Source organism: Penaeus vannamei, chromosome 43 (genome assembly GCF_042767895.1).
Source record: "Penaeus vannamei isolate JL-2024 chromosome 43, ASM4276789v1, whole genome shotgun sequence".
Lineage (NCBI taxonomy): Eukaryota > Metazoa > Arthropoda > Malacostraca > Decapoda > Penaeidae > Penaeus > Penaeus vannamei.
The window spans coordinates 7,602,474-7,622,473 of NC_091591.1; the positions used below are offsets into that span (position 1 = coordinate 7,602,474).

The 20,000-nt window shown below is 43.4% G+C and overlaps 1 protein-coding gene across 11 annotated transcripts in view; it reads right to left on the reverse strand.

The window, feature by feature from the left end:
• The window catches only part of LOC113824444 (uncharacterized), a 239,828-nt gene that overhangs the window by 146,907 nt on the left and 72,921 nt on the right, over positions 1-20,000 (reverse strand). For 6 of the 11 annotated variants that reach the window (XM_070119261.1, XM_070119258.1, XM_070119259.1 and 3 more), the window contains one exon: positions 1,395-1,445. The exons of the other annotated variants lie outside the window; for them this stretch is intronic. In XM_070119261.1, coding sequence (XP_069975362.1) covers positions 1,395-1,424 — 30 coding nt within the window. In that variant the 5' untranslated portion in view covers positions 1,425-1,445. The remainder of the gene's footprint in view (positions 1-1,394; positions 1,446-20,000) is intronic. 11 annotated transcript variants of the gene reach the window in all.

The window sequence follows — 20,000 nt, forward strand, 5'->3', positions numbered from 1 at the left end:
CCTCTCGTGCACCATCTGTCCCGCGCGCACCATCTGCCCCGCTTGCACCCTCTCCTCTCCTCCCCTTCTTCTTCTTCCTCTTCTTCTCCCTCTTCTTCTTCCTCTTCTTCTTCTTCCTCTTCTTCTTCCTCTTCTTCTTCCTCTTCCTCTTCCTCTTCCTCCTCCTCTTCCTCCTCCTCCTCCTCACCCCCCCAACGCCTCGTCTATTAGCATATTTTCCCCCGCGCTTCAAAATTCGCTGACCGAGTATACATATATAGAAAAAAAAACAGCTGCAAAAGCCATCCAAACCGCTCGCGAGTTATATATCCACATTCCGGCGGAGTTCGACGCGTCCTTAACAAAAATAACATCCGACCAAAATCTCTCCCGACAAAATCCCGACTTCCGTGAGATTCGTCGGGAAACCAGAGCCCGACTGATGATTACTTTTTTCTTCTCAAATTCCGACCGATGCTCTAGTTCTGTCTCGTCCGACAACCTGCTGGTTTCTTTTCTATTTTAATTGTTCGAAGCTGACCGCTCTAGGATCTCACAATCGTAAAACGGAAGAAAACGTCGAAACTGCTAAAAATCGTCGTTAAAGAGAACTGGAGAAAATCTTGGGAGTTTGTTAAGAATGTGTAAAAATGTAGAACGTGTCAGTGTACCTCTTTGTGGGTACGTTACATCCAGACGAAATACCATCTGTAACAGTTTCTAGGGCCTTAGGAGAGCATATATAATCTTAGACATAGTAAATAAGCCATCATCAGCCCAATTCAATCATGTCTTTCATTCTGCAGTATTGAAATTATTTAAATTCAGGTCATTATGAGAAATATCTTTTTAAGATTATATCGTCTAAGCTTTCCATATTGCTCCCCACCGAGATGCAGGCTAAACATCTGCACTTATTCTCACCGGAAAATGTTGACAAACAAAGAAATAAAATTCTTGCTGTTTCCGTCACATACTTTCCGGACCCAATAAAAGGTATAAACGAATCTTATTCCCCTGAACCATAACGGTTTACGACCTCTCCGAGTTCCTCGGCCTTTTGCTGAAACGGCGACGCAAAGATATTCGCAAAGGAGAGGGCCCCTTTGCGCGTTCCCGCCGCTCGCTCGAATGGGACCCGAGGAGGTTCAGCCAAGAACTCTCCTAACTTGGGCGTCGGGAAGAAATCGTGGTGATCGGGTGTCGGGCGTCGGGTCTCCAACAGAATAACTGACGTGCAATACATGTCATCGGTTACCCGACAGATTTCCTTCGTTAACTTCTGTCGGCTTACCCAAACCCCACATCCCTAATTACGGATAAATGCGACAACCTTCGACTCAACCGCAAAAAAAAACAACAACAGTAAACTACATTTACTCGGTTGAACAGTCAATTCCGAGAGGAGTTCGTACCTTGCAAGCGGTGGTGGTTTGCAACATCATCCTCCGCTGCCATACACTCACCTGAAAGAAAAAAAACAGACATAAATAAGTAAATGGATAAACACACGCTATCTTCTTACCAAAGCCTTATCACTGTAAGAAATCTTTGCAACCAGGTGCGTGACCGACCTTGAGCGATAGTTGCCAAGCTGCAAAACGCCCATCCACAGAACACTAATAATAACACATGCCTTCACATCATGCCGAAACCTGCGGACATTCACATCATCCTTTTTCTGAATATCAAAACAAAACAAACAAAACAAAAAAATATGCGATCGAAAAATATCATATCAACTGAAACACGAACAGACTCTATATATCCTTCGTCAGTAGATATTAAATCCCCCACGATATACCCACAAACACAGGCCAACCCACGCCCGAGGCAGGACAATGGGCGAGGCAGGACAGAGGCGGCCCTAATATACAACAAGGATGCAACACAACATACGGGCCACGGAGATAAAGGAAGGTATGCCAGCTGAAGAGTTTGAGGGGGGTTGGGGGGTTGGGGAGGTGTCAGCCTAAGAGGATGGGGGGATAAGCCACTCAAAGAGGGTAGGAAGGGAGGGATATGCCTGTCAAAGAGTAGAAAGGGAGGGATATGCCTGTCAAAGAGTAGGAAGGGAGGGGTATGCCTGTCAAAAAGGACAGAAAGGGAGGGATATGCCTGTCAAAGAGAGTAGGAAGGGAGGGGTATGCCACTCAAAGAGGGTAGACAAGCAGGGATATGCCTGTTAAAGAGAATAAGTGGATACCCAAGCCACAGAAGAGTACAGGAAGGATAAGCCAGCCACAGAGGTTAGGGGGGATGGGTATATGTCAGCCAATGGGGACGTCAGAAGGATATCCCAAAGGAGACGTCACAAGGATATCCCAACCCAAATGAGACGTCACAAGGATATCCCAACCCAAAGGAGACGTCACAAGGATATCCCAACCCAAAGGAGACGTCACAAGGATATCCCAACCCAAAGGAGACGTCACAAGGATACCCCAACCCAAAGGAGACGTCACAAGGATACCCCAACCCAAAGGAGACGTCACAAGGATATCCCAACCCAAAGGAGACGTCACAAGGATATCCCAACCCAAAGGAGACGTCACAAGGATACCCCAACCCAGAGAAGACGTCACAAGGATACCCCAACCCAAAGAAGACGTCACAAGGATATCCCAACCCAAAGGAGACGTCACAAGGATATCCCAACCCAAAGGAGACGTTACAAGGATATCCCAACCCAAAGGAGACGTCACAAGGATATCCCAACCCAAAGGAGACGTCACAAGGATACCCCAACCCAGAGAAGACGTCACAAGGATACCCCAACCCAAAGGAGACGTCACAAGGATATCCCAATCCAAAGGAGACGTCACAAGGATATCCCAACCCAAAGGAGACGTCACAAGGATATCCCAACCCAAAGGAGACGTCACAAGGATATCCCAACCCAAAGGAGACGTCACAAGGAAACCTCAATCCAAAGGAGACGTCACAAGGATACCCCAACCCAAAGGAGACGTCACAAGGATACCCCAACCCAAAGGAGACGTTACAAGGATATCCCAACCCAAAGGACACGTCACAAGGATACCCCAACCCAAAGGAGACGTCACAAGGATACCCCAACCCAAAGGAGACGTCACAAGGATACCCCAACCCAAAGGAGACGTCACAAGGATACCCCAACCCAAAGGAGACGTCACAAGGATACCCCAACCCAAAGGAGACGTCACAAGGATACCCCAACCCAAAGGAGACGTCAGAAGGATACCCCAACCCAAAGGAGACGTCACAAGGATATCCCAACCCAAAGAAGACGTCACAAGGAAACCTCAATCCAAAGGAGACGTCACAAGGATATCCCAACCCAAAGGGGACGTCACAAGGATATCCCAACCCAAAGGAGACGTCACAAGGATATCCCAACCCAAAGGAGACGTCACAAGGATATCCCAACCCAAAGGAGACGTCACAAGGATATCCCAACCCAAAGGAGACGTCACAAGGATATCCCAACCCAAAGGAGACGTCACAAGGATACCCCAACCCAAAGGAGACGTCAGAAGGATATCCCAACCCAAAGGAGACGTCACAAGGATATCCCAACCCAAAGGAGACGTCACAAGGATATCCCAACCCAAAGGAGACGTCACAAGGATATCCCAACCCAAAGGAGACGTCACAAGGATATCCCAACCCAAAGGAGACGTCACAAGGATATCCCAACCCAAAGGAGACGTCACAAGGATACCCCAACCCAAAGGAGACGTCACAAGGATATCCCAACCCAAAGGAGACGTCACAAGGATATCCCAACCCAAAGGAGACGTCACAAGGATATCCCAACCCAAAGGAGACGTCACAAGGATACCCCAACCCAAAGGAGACGTCACAAGGATACCCCAACCCAAAGGAGACGTCACAAGGATACCCCAACCCAAAGGAGACGTCACAAGGATACCCCAACCCAAAGGAGACGTCACAAGGATACCCCAACCCAAAGGAGACGTCACAAGGATATCCCAACCCAAAGCAGACGTCAGAAGGATATCCCAACCCAGAGAAGACGTCACAAGGATACCCCAACCCAAAGAGGACGTCACAAGGATACCCCAACCCAAAGGAGACGTCAGAAGGATACCCCAACCCAAAGGAGACGTCACAAGGATATCCCAACCCAAAGGAGACGCCACAAGGATACCCCAACCCAAAGAAGACGTCAGAAGGATACCCCAACCCAAAGGAGACGTCACAAGGATATCCCAACCCAAAGGAGACGTCACAAGGATACCCCAACCCAAAGGAGACGTCAGAAGGATACCCCAACCCAAAGGAGACGTCACAAGGATATCCCAACCCAAAGGAGACGTCACAAGGATATCCCAACCCAAAGAAGACGTCAGAAGGATACCCCAACCCAAAGGAGACGTCACAAGGACATCCCAACCCAAAGGAGACGTCACAAGGATATCCCAACCCAAAGGAGACGTCACAAGGATACCCCAACCCAAAGGAGACGTCACAAGGATACCCCAACCCAAAGGAGACGTCACAAGGATACCCCAACCCAAAGGAGACGTCACAAGGATATCCCAACCCAAAGGAGACGTCACAAGGATACCCCAACCCAAAGGAGACGTCACAAGGATACCCCAACCCAAAGGAGACGTCACAAGGATACCCCAACCCAAAGGAGACGTCACAAGGATACCCCAACCCAAAGGAGACGTCACAAGGATATCCCAACCCAAAGGAGACGTCAGAAGGATATCCCAACCCAAAGGAGACGTCACAAGGATACCCCAACCCAAAGGAGACGTCACAAGGATATCCCAACCCAAAGGAGACGTCACAAGGATACCCCAACCCAAAGGAGACGCCAGAAGGATACCCCAACCCAAAGGAGACGTCACAAGGATACCCCAACCCAAAGGAGACGTCACAAGGATACCCCAACCCAAAGGAGACGTCACAAGGATACCCCAACCCAAAGGAGACGTCACAAGGATATCCCAACCCAAAGGAGACGCCAGAAGGAAACCCCAACCCAAAGGAGACGTCAGAAGGAAACCCCAACCCAAAGGAGACGTCAGAAGGAAACCCCAACCCAAAGGAGACGTCAGAAGGAAACCCCAACCCAAAGGAGACGTCAGAAGGAAACCCCAACCCAAAGGAGACGTCAGAAGGAAACCCCAACCCAAAGGAGACGTCAGAAGGATATCCCAACCCAAAGGAGACGTCACAAGGATACCCCAACCCAAAGGAGACGTCACAAGGATACCCCAACCCAAAGGAGACGTCACAAGGATACCCCAACCCAAAGGAGACGTCACAAGGATATCCCAACCCAAAGGAGACGTCACAAGGATATCCCAACCCAAAGGAGACGCCAGAAGGATACCCCAACCCAAAGGAGACGTCACAAGGATACCCCAACCCAAAGGAGACGTCAGAAGGATATCCCAACCCAAAGGAGACGTCACAAGGATACCCCAACCCAAAGGAGACGTCACAAGGATACCCCAACCCAAAGGAGACGTCACAAGGATACCCCAACCCAAAGGAGACGTCACAAGGATACCCCAACCCAAAGGAGACGTCAGAAGGATATCCCAACCCAAAGGAGACGTCACAAGGATACCCCAACCCAAAGGAGACGTCAGAAGGATACCCCAACCCAAAGGAGACGTCAGAAGGATACCCCAACCCAAAGGAGACGTCACAAGGATACCCCAACCCAAAGGAGACGTCACAAGGATACCCCAACCCAAAGGAGACGTCACAAGGATACCCCAACCCAAAGGAGACGTCACAAGGATACCCCAACCCAAAGGAGACGTCAGAAGGATATCCTAGCCCAAAGAGAAAGGATAGCGGAAGAGGCAAAACCGGAGACTAAGACCGAGAGGGAAGTAGGCCGCACAGGCGTTGACTGAGCATAAAAGACCTAACCTTCTGCATAATGGAAGCAGCTGGCGCAATTAGACTGCAGGCTTCTGAATGCAGGAGACAGTGGACACAAGACTAACATCGGAGTGGGGCGTGAAGTACAGGCCAAACGAAGCAGGGAGTAGAAGAAATACGGAGTAATAAGTGGGAAGAGCGTGTAATCAAATGCATGGTGTTTACTAAAAAATAATAAATAAATCAAAATAAAAAGGATAAATAAATAAATAAAAATAAAAATGAATAAATCAATTAATAAATGAAAATAAAAATGAAAAATAAATTAATTAATAAAAATAAAAATAAAAATAAATAAATAAAAATAAAAGAGGAATAAATAAATAAATAAAAAATAGGAGGATACGAGACGTCAGAGAACCGGGAAAACAAAACATTAAAGACACATAAAAAAAAATTACGAATAGTAAACATGCCAGCTATAAAAATTAAAAAATAATAAATAAATGAAACGAAAAAATAACTATAATCGTGACGTTTCGAGTTAGGCTAGACTCCTCATTGGTCAGTTTGATTTTATCGCCTACAGTTATCATTTTGGTGTGCCTCGTTTGCATGCTATGAAGAACACATGAAAATTTTCCCAATAATCATAATAAGTGGTAATGATAATGATAGTGATAATAATAATAATAATAATAATAATAATAATAATAATAATAATAATAATAATAACAATGATAGTAATAGTAATAATAATTAATAATAATAATAATAATAATAATAATAATAATAATAATAATAATAATAATAACAATGATAGTAATAGTAATAATAATTAATAATAATAATAATAATAATAATAATAATAATAACAATAATAACAATAATAACAATAATAACAACAATAACAACAATAACAACAATAACAATAATAACAATAATAATAATAATAATAATAATAATATTATTATTATTATTATTATTATTGTTATTATTATTATTATTATTATTATTATTATTTATATCAATAACAACAAAGATAACAAATCCATAAAAAATGAAAAAAATAATCATTACATCCAGGATCTTAGGAAATGCTAATGGAAATGCAAGACTTAAAAAAAGGGTAATGAGCTACCATGAACACACAGGAGAAGCACCTGGACACACAGGGTTAAAGCACACACATGACACGTAATACACGGGAGTAAACACACGGGATAAGCCCACAGCACACGTAAAGGAACACACGACAAACACGGTGTCACATTCATAACGGGGGGGGGGGGATGTTTTCTTGGCCGCGCACTCTTAGGGAGTAAACAATAGCATAGGGTGTTCTACCTCATCTATAAAAATATATTAATGAATACAATAAATAAATAAATACATAAGAACAATCTCCACCACAATTCACCCTTTCGTTGACCTCAACACGAGAATGACATGGGCGTCTTATAAGGAAATAAATCTTGGAAATGGCGGATACCAATGTCTAGTTTGCTCCGTTTATCTAAAATACATATACACCGAAAATCTTTAAAAAAAGACGAGAGAGCGAGAAAGAGAGAGAAAGAGAGAGAGAGAGAGAGAGAGAGAGAGAGAGAGAGAGAGAGAGAGAGAGAGAGAGAGAGAGAGAGAGAGAGACAGAGAGAGACAGAGAGTGAGAGAGAGAGACAGAGAGACAGAGAGAGACAGAAGAGAGACAGAGAGAGACAGAGAGAGAGAGAGAGAGAGAGAGAGAGAGAGAGAGAGAGAGAGAGAGAGAGAGGGAGAGAGAGAGAGAGAGAGAGAGAGAGAGAGAAACACACACACACACACACACACACACACACACACACACACACACACACACACACACACACACACACACACACACACACACACACACACACACACACACACACGGAACCACCTCGACCTCAGATTCACAACGCACAGAGTCGTTGACATGAGCCTGTTAACGTCTGCCTTGTCTCCGATCGGATTTAACAAGGATGGATGCCTTATCAGGGAAAAAATCTAGAAAATTAAAATGTATAACAATGTCTAGTGTGTTCCGATTACCCTAAAGAAATATATACGGCACACGATCTCGACCACGAGCATTCACAACTCACAATCCCGCTGACCCCGAAGTACAACCCTCCCCTGTGAAGTCCACGACCGAATATGACAAAGATGTGTTATAAAGCGAAGGGGAAAAAAAAATCTTTAAAAAACGCATTAACAATGTCTAGTTTGTTTCGTTAATCCCATGCCCCGCTAATAGCCGGGTCCTGAAAGAAGCATCAGTGATACAGAGAAGATACAGCTGATACAACAGCTGATACAAAAGCTCGGTTGCATAACAGCCTTTCCTTTCATAAAACAAAGCGAGCGTACAAGAACATCTCAGTTAACATCGTAATAATATAAAAAGGAAAAGAAAAAAAAAAGTTTCGCGAAACCTAATACAGATTCCTCGACGAAACATCTCGTTGTGGTATTGATGATAAATGTTTTCTGTGCGTCTGTGAGTGAAATGTCTGTGTGCGTGTGCTGAGGAAGGACGGAGGGAGGGTAGGAAGGAGGAGAGGGAGGGAGAGAGAGGGAGGGAGGGTAGGAGGAAGGAGAGGGAAGGCGGCAGAGTAGGAGGAAGGAGAGGGAGGAGGGAGGGAGGGAGGGTAGGAGGAAGGAGAGGGAGGGAGGGAGAGTAGAAGGAAGGAGAGGGAGGGAGGGAGGGAGGGTAGGAGGAAGGAGAGGGAGGGAGGGAGGGAGGGTAGGAGGAAGGAGAGGGAGGGAGGGAGGGAGGGTAGGAGGAAGGAGAGGGAGGGAGGGTAGGAGGGTAGGGGAAAGGAGAGGGAGGGAGGGAGGGTAGGAGGAAGGAGAGATAGGGAGGAAGGGTAGGAGGAAGGAGAGAGAGGGCGGGAGGGAGGGTAGGAGGAAGGAGAGAGAGGGAGGGAGGGAGGGTAGGAGGAAGGAGAGGGAGGAAAGGAGGACGGAGAGGGAGGGAGGGTAGGAGAAGAGGGAAAGAGGGAAGCGAGGAGGATGGGGTGGGGGGAGGAAGGAGGATGGGAAGGGAGAGAGGAAAGGAAAAGTGGGAGGGGAGGAAGGGAGGAAAGGAGAGAGGTAGGAGATAAGAGGGCGGAAAAGAGGGAGAGACAGGGAAGGACGGAGAGGATGACTGACTGACTGCGTGTGTGTGAATGCGCGCATACATGTGTAAGTACATGAGTGCGTTCGTGTGTTGTCCTAAATCCAAAAACCTGCTTTCCTTATCTACTATCTTCTCATTTCTCTCGCATCTCTTCTCTCTAATATCTTATCTTTCTATCTCTCACTCACTCATTCCTTTTTCTCTTCCTCTCTCTCATTCATTCATTCCTCTTTCTCTTCCTCTCTCCCACTTCACACCTCCCTCTTCATTTCTCCCACCTCTTCCCTTCCCTTTCCTCTCTCCCTCGCTCTCTCTTCCTCTCTCCCACCTCTTATCTTCTTGCAAGAAATCATTTCCTTCCTTAGCCCACAGGCTAACGACAAAGGAAAAGCGCAACCTCGGTATTCCGCCAAGAAAATAAAATGTTTGTGACATAAGGTCCGGAATGTAACAGGACAAAAAAAAATATTTGACTCGTAGGCAATAAGAGTTTGCTATGTATGCGCTTGTACTTGTTTGTGTTTGGTGGGTTTGTGAGAGACTTTGCATGAAAAATGTGGATAAAACCGTTCAAGAATTTATTTGGTTTGTATGCGCTCATAAGTGCATGTACGAATTAGTGCGTTTGTGTGGGGTGGCCATTTGTCGGTTTGTACGTTTGTGTGTTTGTGCCTATGCGTGCATATGTGCCACAAACCACACAGTATGAGACCAACTACATCACAAATCGGCAAACCAACAAAACCAATCAGCAAATCTACAGCAGAGATGCCATGGCAACAAAAGTCGAAACAAACCCACAAGACACATGGGCGTGGCAGGCGCCGCTGGATACTGGCTTGGCATGTTGCACGGTGATACTCAGGGCAGGGTGTTCCGGAAGGGAGTAGACGCCCGGAATTCTGGCAGGGAACAGATGGTAGCACGTCGGCCAGGGAGCAACTACAGGATCCGACAGGGAGAAGGCACCAGAAAGTCTGACAGGGGGATATCTACAGGAGACCCTAGCAACGAGTAAATACAAAATTAGGAAACAAATACAAGAAAAAAAAACTCTGGTCAAGCAAGTACAAACCCAAGCAAAGCTCAGGTACAAGGAAGTCAGGCAGGGGATTAATACAAATTCTGGTAAAGAGTAAATACAAGAATTGGCAATTGCAAAATACAACAGGAGGAGGAGACCTAAACAGGCAGTAGACACAAAATACAAACACGCACAAAAAATATATATATACACAAACACATAAAACGAACATACAAACATATAAACCTCAAATAAAAACACAACCACACAAACAAACAAAACCTACACATACAAACAAACAAACAAAAAAACTCATACATAAAAAAAACAAATAAACAAATAAACTACCAAAAATTTCAAGACGACGACCATAATCACTTATCCGAGAATAATCACTTATCCGAGAATAATAATTTATCCGAGAAACAAAAGCGAGGGACCTGGCAATCCCCGGAGCGCTGAACTAGATCGCGAATCGCACTTCGATGATGCAACACGTCCACTTTTCCTCGCGCTCTGCCTGCTATTACGAGACTGGTGGTCGAACGCAACGCGCTCTAATTATGATTAAGTGTATTAAGTGTGTCTATACTAAAAATATATATAATAATAAAAAAAAATAAAAAAAATAATAAAAAAATAACAAAAAAAAATAATAATAATAAAATAATAAAAAATAAATAAAATAAAATAAAATAAAATAAACAAATACAATAAAAAAATAAAATACAAAATAAATAAATAAAATAAAATAAAATAGATAAATAAAAAATATACTCATATTTTGGCTTCCTCTTTCGGTGATATGGAACATCGAAGACAGCAAGGAATTTTTTATTATTCAATAATTAAATTTCTAACAAGTCTATCGTCAAACCTCCGATTACTGGCGATCAAACTCAAGGCACTCGAACAAACAACTATTAAGTAACTAATAAAAAAAAAGTATTTACACAAAAAAAAGAAAAGAAAAAAAAAAGATCGCGGCATCCCCGATCGAACATGGTAAAAGAGAAAGAGAAAGAAAGAAAGAAAGAAAGAAAGAAAGAAAGAGAGAGAGAGGGGGAAACAGAGAGAGAGATGAGATCAGACGAGGAAGCCAATGAGGAGAGTGAGAGGAAAAAAAGTGTAATTATTGAAGAAACTGACTCGAGTTCGGTTACGAGAACCCCCCCCATTCCCTGCCCCGATTGCCGGTGATCAAACAAAAGACCATTGAAGTTAGTAATTAAATTATTAAGCTGTCAAGTATTTTTTTAATTGAGGTTTTGGATTACATTTGCTGGATATAATAAGAACGCCACAAAGACCAGCGAGATAAAAACAAAAAAATAAAACGCTCATACTATATAAACATATCATCATATACAACAAGTCCAATCTTAGAGAACCTTGCCTTCAAACGCTAACTAAATCATTATAAATAAGTAATAATAAAAAATAAAAATAAAAAATAAAAACAGTAAACTCACTTACAAAATTCTCCAAGAGATCCTGCTTACACCCCCCCCCCTAAACCTTCCCCCCAACAAACAAACAAACAAACACACACACAATCGAACGCGCAGAGAAAAGCGGCCAGCGAAGAGTGTGAGAGCAAAAACATGTCCTTGACAGGTTATTGCCGAGGAGCGCAAGCCAAGCCGTCCGTAGGGTGTGGGTCTGCACTGATATCCATGAATCAACGACGGGTTGTCCACGCTTGGTGCAACCGGTGTTCTGGCTGGATGTAACAGTGTCGCTTTATGTGTGTATTTCTTTGTTTATTGAAGTCTCTATTCGTTTCTTCCTGTTTCTATTCATTCGTTTACCTATTGATGTATTGATTCATTCGTGTATTTATTGATTTATTCATTCATTTATCCTTTTATTTGTTGAATCATTCACATTTTTATTTGTTTATCTGTCTATTAATTTATCTAATCAATTCAACCATTGTTTTATATTTACTTATCTCTCCATCCATCTGCCATTTCCATATGTATATATTCATTTATCTATTCCTTCCCTTTGCAATCATCAACGCATTCATCCTTATCTATTTACCTCTCTTCACAATACAAGAGATGTATTAGACCGGTTTCGAATATATCTTCATCAGAAATATAATGTATATCTGACGGAGATATATTCGAAACCGGTCTAATACATCTCTTGTGTTGTGAACATATTCATTCTCATTCACACCTTCCTATATTTGTCAACAAGAATACGGTTCATTAGGTCTCTTTCTCTCTCTCTCTATCTATCTCTATCTCTCTCTGTCTGTCTGTCTCTCTCTCTGTCTCTCCCTCTCTCTCTCCCTCCCTCTCTCTCTCCCTCCCTCTCTCTCTCCCTCTCTCTACCATTCACCCATCACACCTTGAACAAAATTACAACCGCACGCCCACGCCAGAGAAGCCAAAGGGCGCTGCCTCCGTTATCGTCCCCAACGCCCTCCGTTATCAGTCCTTAAAGGCGGGGTGCTCAGCCGCGAGAACACACACACACACAGGTACACACACACACACACACACACACACACACACACACACACACACACACACACACACACACACACACACACACACACACACACACACACACACACACACGCACACACACACACACACCACACTGCGCGTCCCTCGAAACCGCGACGTCGAGAACCTGCTGAGCGAAAGAAACCCTAAGGGACGTGTCTTGGGGTTCGAGCGCGATCCGCCTTCCCTTAATGAACGGGCCTGGAATGGGCCGCCATTTGCATTTCTCAGGGTAATGGATTTCGTCGATCGCAAAATACGGACGAATACGAGGCGTTGGTGATGGCGACGTCGACGGTGGGGCAATGGGGGGGGGGGGGGGAGGATAATACGCATAATATCATGCCGTACAAATGGCAAGTTTCTTTGTATAATAATGTAAAAACTCCCAATATACGAAGAAAGGGGTCTGTTCACATTCATACATGGAAATAACCTCGATAAGACCCAGCGTGTATCCTCTTCATTTGTACACACTCAAATAACCTTATATACCTAGCATTAGGGCTGTTCACGTGTCATACAGCCAAAGAACTGTTCACTTTGATACTACAGGGCAATAACCATTAATAATTCTCCCTATTTTCAAAATCAAATTCCACGCCAGTAGCCTTATCATCAATTGCTATCAAAATATAACTACTGCACATGCGACTCTTTTTTTTACGTTGCAATAACAGTATATCAATATCCCTTTTTGAAATCCATATCCCGGCTGCATGTCGTACAATAAATATAAACCATTTTTCCCTTCTCATATTCAAATCCCACGCTAGTAACCCACTCATAGTACTCACTCGCAAATACTCCAATACATATTAATCAAATTTCCCTTTTTTTTCCTTTTCAATGTTATAAACCATTTTTATTCTCTTTCCAACGCTGCACATCATTTGTTTTTCTTTGTCTCTTTCCAGTTCTATATATTTCTCTCTTCAATTCTTCTTTTGCCAATTTTGTAGACTATTTTCCTCCTTTTCCAATGCCACATACCGTGTTCCTCTTGTCATTTTTTATACTATTTCCCCGATTCCACACACCATTTTCTCTTGCCAATTTCATAAACTATTTTTCTCTTTTCCGATTCCATACACCATTTTTCTCTTATCAACTGTATAGGCTATTTCCCCCCTATCCAATTCCACAAACCGTTTTTTTCTTGCCAATTTTACAGACTATTTTTCCTCTCCTTTTCAATTCCACAAACCATTTTTTTCATTATTTTCTTGGCAAAATTTAAAGACTATCCCCCCCCCCCCCCCCCGCTCTTTCCAATTCCAAACCACTTTTCTTTTGCCAATTTTAGAGACTATGTCCCCTCCCCTTTTTCCAATTCCACACACCATTTTCCTTCTCCCAGTTCCAAGGGTCTTAAAACTCGACACGAATTTCGCCTCAAAAAATCTGCCAACTCGGAACTTTGCACTTAACTTGGCACTTAATTTTCCGTTTTCTTTCTTCTTTTTCACTTTTTTTCTTTAACAACTTTTCCTTGCATCGGTATCGGGAATCGTACTGTTATCTATTAATGCCATGCGATAGATAGGTATATTCCTTTCTTTTGGAATTGCAAAAGGCAGGCCTGACTATTTACTAGTTAGATCTACAATGGGTAGGCCTATTCTTATTTAGACGTATAATGTCTAGTTATCAAAGTAAACGCATCTCATTTTGAAATCAAAAACAAAAAATATGAGTATGCGAGTGAAACCTGATTCTACACACATACACACACACACACACACACACACACACACACACACACACACACACACACACACACACACACACACACACACGCACACACACACACACACACACACACACACACACATACAAAGTGTTTGAATGGACTCAGATCCCAATTCAAAAATTAAACCGTATGCATGAATGATCACAATGGATCCCATTTAGAAAACAAAATATAATAAAACCGAGCGCAAAAACAAAACCCGATTAGAGAACGGGAAAAAACGAAACCAGATGCTTGAATGAACCCTGATCCCCTCTCAAAAACGAAACCAGACGCACGAATAAACTCAAGTGGAGCCCATTTCGAAAAGAAATAGGAATAATAGCACTGTGGGCATGAATGGAGCCCGATTGCATTAGGAAAACAGAAACCAAAACACCGAAATCTTATGCATGACTAGCGGCCGGTCTGTTAAAATTGTGCGAGGCCCGACCCAAAGAATATTCGTATACTTGACATGCATAAATAAAGAAATAAATGCATATTTATCAGTCTGAGCATGCATATCTACCCGGCAACTAGATGGTTCAATGTATATCTATCAGATATATAGACAGATATGCCTTTATTTCTGCATCTGTATTTATGAAAACTCATTGGGTCGGGCCTGGAACAATCTTAACAAACCGGCTGTGGATCCCAACCCCATTTCCAAATTATGAAACCACGTACATGATGAACGAATCGGCACCCAATTAAGAAAACAAAACAATAACGAAACCATGCCATTGGATAAACCCTTAACCTATTGAGGAAAAAAACATAAAATTACGCAAATAAGAGTACAAATTAACGAATCTTGACCCAATTTAGACAATAAATAAATAAAGCCATTTTATATATATATATATATATATATATATATATATATATATATATATATATATATATATATATATATATTAACGACTCTTAATCGTCCGGCACATGCTGATGAATCCACATTTATTTTTTACTATTTTTAATTACTATCTTTTATTACTGCTGGTACGGAAGTCCATGTACTGTGTCCATTCATGGCAGTTCTTAGGAGCTGTGTTTCTTGTATTTTGATGAATGAATAGAGCATAAATACAGTGCCTATAGGGACATATCTAAATGTTTCAAGGGGCGACTGGTTATATAAGAGATGATGATGATGATGAAGATTGAAGATGATGATAACTATAATTATCATAACTATAATAATAATTATAAGCATAATGGTGCTGGTGGTGGTGGTGGTGGTGGTGGTGGTGGTGGTGATGATGATGATGATGATGATGATGATGATGATGATGATGATGATGAAGATGATGATGATGATGATGATGATGATGATAACAATAACAATAATAATAATAATAATAATAATAATAATAATAATAATAATAATAATAATAATAATAATAATAATAACAACAACAACAATAACAATAATAATAATAATAATTATTATTATTATTATTATAATTATAATAAAAGATTTAATAACAAAAGCAGAACAACAATAATGATGGTGATAGATGCATCTAAAATATCCTTTTGTCCTTCCTTGATTCCGCAACTGTAACGAGCACAAACCGTAACAAGCAGTAAACATAACAGTCCAATTTACGAACACGGGGGGGGGGGCATTGTTGATATCCTTGTTTACTGTGCATTGTGCTTTGGTTCTTGTTTATCACTCATTGTGCCTTGTTCACTGATTCGTCTTTATTGATATGCTTTCCTTTCCCCTCTGTTCTTCTTGCCTTGTCCCTTGTACATTGCTCACTGTACACTTTCGCTTTGTTCGTTATAAATCAAGTTTGATTCCTCACTCGTAAATTAAACAACGCACCCCATTCACTACATCCACCCACTCTCCATCATACATCGCACCTTCTCCAACCTACACCATACCCCCCCCCCCCCTTTACTACACCCCATTCAATTATTCCTCTCTCTCCATCTCCCTCATTCCAAAAAAAAAGAAACGCGTCGAGGGAGACAAGGAGGAAAGTGAACGTGACTGCTGCTTCGAAGAGCGAGGAGAGTGAGGAGAGTGAGGGGAGTGAGGCCACAGCAGCAGTATCTGAAACAGCAGCAGCAGCAGCCGTACGGGATCCCAGCTGGCACGGGAGCAGGCCAGGAGGGAGGACGCCACCTGAGACGACTACTGCAGTGGTGGTGAAGAGATGTAGTAGAGTAATGGTGGTGGTGAAGTGGTGTGATGGCATGGTGGTGGTGAAGTGGTGTGGTGGTGGTGGTGGTGAAGTAGTGGTGATGGCATGGTGGTGAAGTGATGTAGTGGAGTGGTGGTGGTGGTGAAGGAGTGGTGATGGCATGGTGGTGAAGTGATGTGGTGGTGGTGGCTAATGGTGGAGGTTATGATGGTGATGATTACAGTGGTGATGGCAATAATGGTAGTTTTGTTGGTGGTAATGATGATGGTGGAGATGGGTGTGATGGTGTTAATGGTGGAGGTGGTGGGGATATTAATGGTGCTGGTTGTAGTGTAGGAGGGGGTGGAATTAAATGACGGTGGTGATAGAAAAAGTGACAATGGTGGTATTAGCTTGATATTGGTGATAGTGGTGGTATTAAAGGTGATATTGGTATCAATATAGTGTTGGTATAGATGATGATAGTAATATTAATGGTAATTTCAGTATTTGTGGTGGTGGTAATCAGATGAGTGGTGATGATAAAGACGATTAAACTATAACGATGATGATGGTAACTATGGTGAGTGAACAGCCAGTCATCATCACCACCACCACCATCATAATCATCAATTACCATCATCACCACCACCACCATCACCATCATCGTCGTCGTAACCATCACCATCATCATCCTCATCCTCATCCTCATCCTCATCATAGTAACAGTAATAATACTAATATCAATAACAATAATAACAATAACAATAATAATAATAATAAATATAAAAATAAATAAGAAGTGAGGGGAAACCACGTCCCAGAAATGAGGGCTGCAACATGTCACGACCTGTTCACCTTTCACATCTTTCCCACGACTCAGAACGTGTCGACGTATCAACATATGTCATGCACAAACCTCTTCGTTGTGAATGACGGGGTCGACCTACAGCATCCGGAACAGCTAGCAACGTTTTGCTGTGTTATGGGGAAGTATGCTTTTATGCTGCGCTGTGTTATGTGGGAGTATGTTGTGTTATGGGGAAGTATGCGTTTATGCTGCGCTGTGTTATGTGGGAGTATGCTTTTGTGCGTTTATGTTGTGCTGTGTTATGTGAAAGTATGTGTTTTTTGATGTGCTGCATTATGTGAAAGTATGTTTAAGAGTTTATGCTGTGCTTTGTTATGTGGAAGTATGCGTTGATGCTATGCTGTTATGAGGAAGTATGCTTTTGTACGTTTATGTTGTGCTGTGTTATGTGAAAGTATGTGTTTTTGATGTGCTGCATTATGTGAAAGCGTTTATAAGTTTATGTTATGCTGTGTTCTGTGGAAGTATACGTTGATGCTGTGTTGTATTATGTCGAAGTATGCGTGTGTGCGTTTTTGTTGTGCTATATTATGCTTGCTTGCTTCACGCCTGCTGTAATAAGTGAAAGTACGTGTTTATGCTTTTATACTGTGCGTTATCATGTAAAAGTACCCGTTTATACGATTCAGCGAAGAATATAAATTCGTTGCGCCACATATTTCACAACTGAGACCCGACAAAGACCCGACAAACAAAATCTCTAAGCAATATTAAAGGCCTAAGTACATTTCTATTTTTGAGGAACTACTAATAGGTTCATTGCATCCTCACTTCCTTTTTGTGATTAAAAATAAAAATCATGGTTGTGCAAGAAAATAAAAAAATAAAATGCCATTCAGGATTCGTAACTTCAATACGATAAAAACAGATGACCTATATTCTCAAATAACATGTACCAAAATCAGATAAATATAAGTATTCTACTACCCTTTAACAAAAAATAATCTCTGGATCTTATGCCATCCTTCCTCTCATCTTCTAACTTGTCGATACCTAGTTCTCTCCATAGGCCTATTTCCATAAATAACCGATTACAAATATCTAGGTCACGCCGATTGCAGAAGTCAGACGTTCTCAGCTCCCGAAAGGCTTATATTCCTTTCGATCTGCCGCCGAAAAACACGCCGTGCCTTTCACGATCACGCTGCAGAAGTCGTCGCCGCCGTTCGAGATCCCCGCCGCGGAGGGACACCGGCAGAAGCGCCGCCAGATGACCCACAAAACCTTGGAAATGAACGTGACCGCATCAACCTGCACGGCCATCCTCCGCCACCGCCACCGCCACCGTCGCCGCCGCTACGTAACACCACTTTAATATCACTCGCTGCCACCACCTCCCGCCATGCGTGCCCCCCTCCCCTCACCGCCCCCCTCCCCCTCTTTCCCTTCCCTCTGCCACTGCCTCTCTCTGCGCCACTGTCCCCTGCTGGTCGCCTCCCCTCCCCTACTGCAGTGTCCCCCTCCCCCTCCCTCACTTTCCTGGGTCTTATGCCGCAACACCTCCCCTGCCAGGCAATCCCGTGCCCTCTTTCCCCTGTCCCTGCTTTTCTGCGTCACTGTCCCAGCTGGCCTCCCCTCCCCTGCTGCTGTGTCCTAACCCCGCCCCCATTGTGTGGGTCTTATGGCACAATACGTCCCCTGCCTGGCAATCCCGTGCGATATTTCCCCTGCTACTGGTATTCTGAATCGCTGTCCTTAGTTGGCCAACCCTCCCCTATTACAGTGACTGCAGTGCCCTACCCCTTCATTTCTCATGGGCTTAAGTTGCGCCAGCTTCCCTGCTAGGCAATTCCGTGCCGTCTCTCCCCTGTCACTGCCTCTCTTCGTCACTGTCCCCCGTTGGCCTTTCCCCCAACAGCAGTGACCCCCCCCTACCTCCCTCCTTCCCTCACTTTCCAGGATATTCTTATGCCGCAACACCACCTCTGCCAGACAAATACATGCCCCATTCTCTTGTCATAGTTTTTTATTTTGCGCCTCTATCCCCTGCTAGCCTCCTCCTTTACTCCAGCGCCCCTTCCTCCAGTTCGACGCTTTAAACACCTTCCCTGCCGGGCAATTTCGGGCTCCTTTCCCTCTCCCACAAACTCTACCCCTGCAGTATTCCCCTGCTGCAATGCCCCGATTCCCACGACCTACTTTTCCAAACCCTGATTCTGCCAACTGCCTTCCTGCGCTAGTATCCCCTGCCAGGCTTACCGACTACACGTCTCCCCTGCCATCAACAGCCGTTAGATTCTCCTCGCACAGCTCCCCTTTCCACGCATCACCATTTCACGCATCACCCCCCTGCCGCATCACCATCCTGCAACGGTCTCTCTCTGATCCCCTTCCAACGCTTCTTCAAATGCCAGCGTCACTTAAGTCCCCCTGCCACCTTAGCACTTCCTTACTCGGGTACCAAGTCTTGGACAATAGCCGTCTCTTCTCCTATGTTGTGAATCACGCATGTCCCTTTTAACTACAGGTCGTGGGAATACCACGCCGTTTAACAGCGTCCACTTAAAATACGCTCGTACAGTGACGTATAAAAAAAATCGAATCCGAATTACCTTACGCAAAAAGCGTGGTATGAAGCAGGTGTTCGAAACGGAATTCGAAACATGTTCGAACCTTAAATTGTATTGCGAATTACCTGTATAAGACATGTCCCTTTTAAACAACAAACCCATGGGAGCACCACGTGGCTTACCCCCGTCCACTCATCATATGTTAATTCCTTAATCA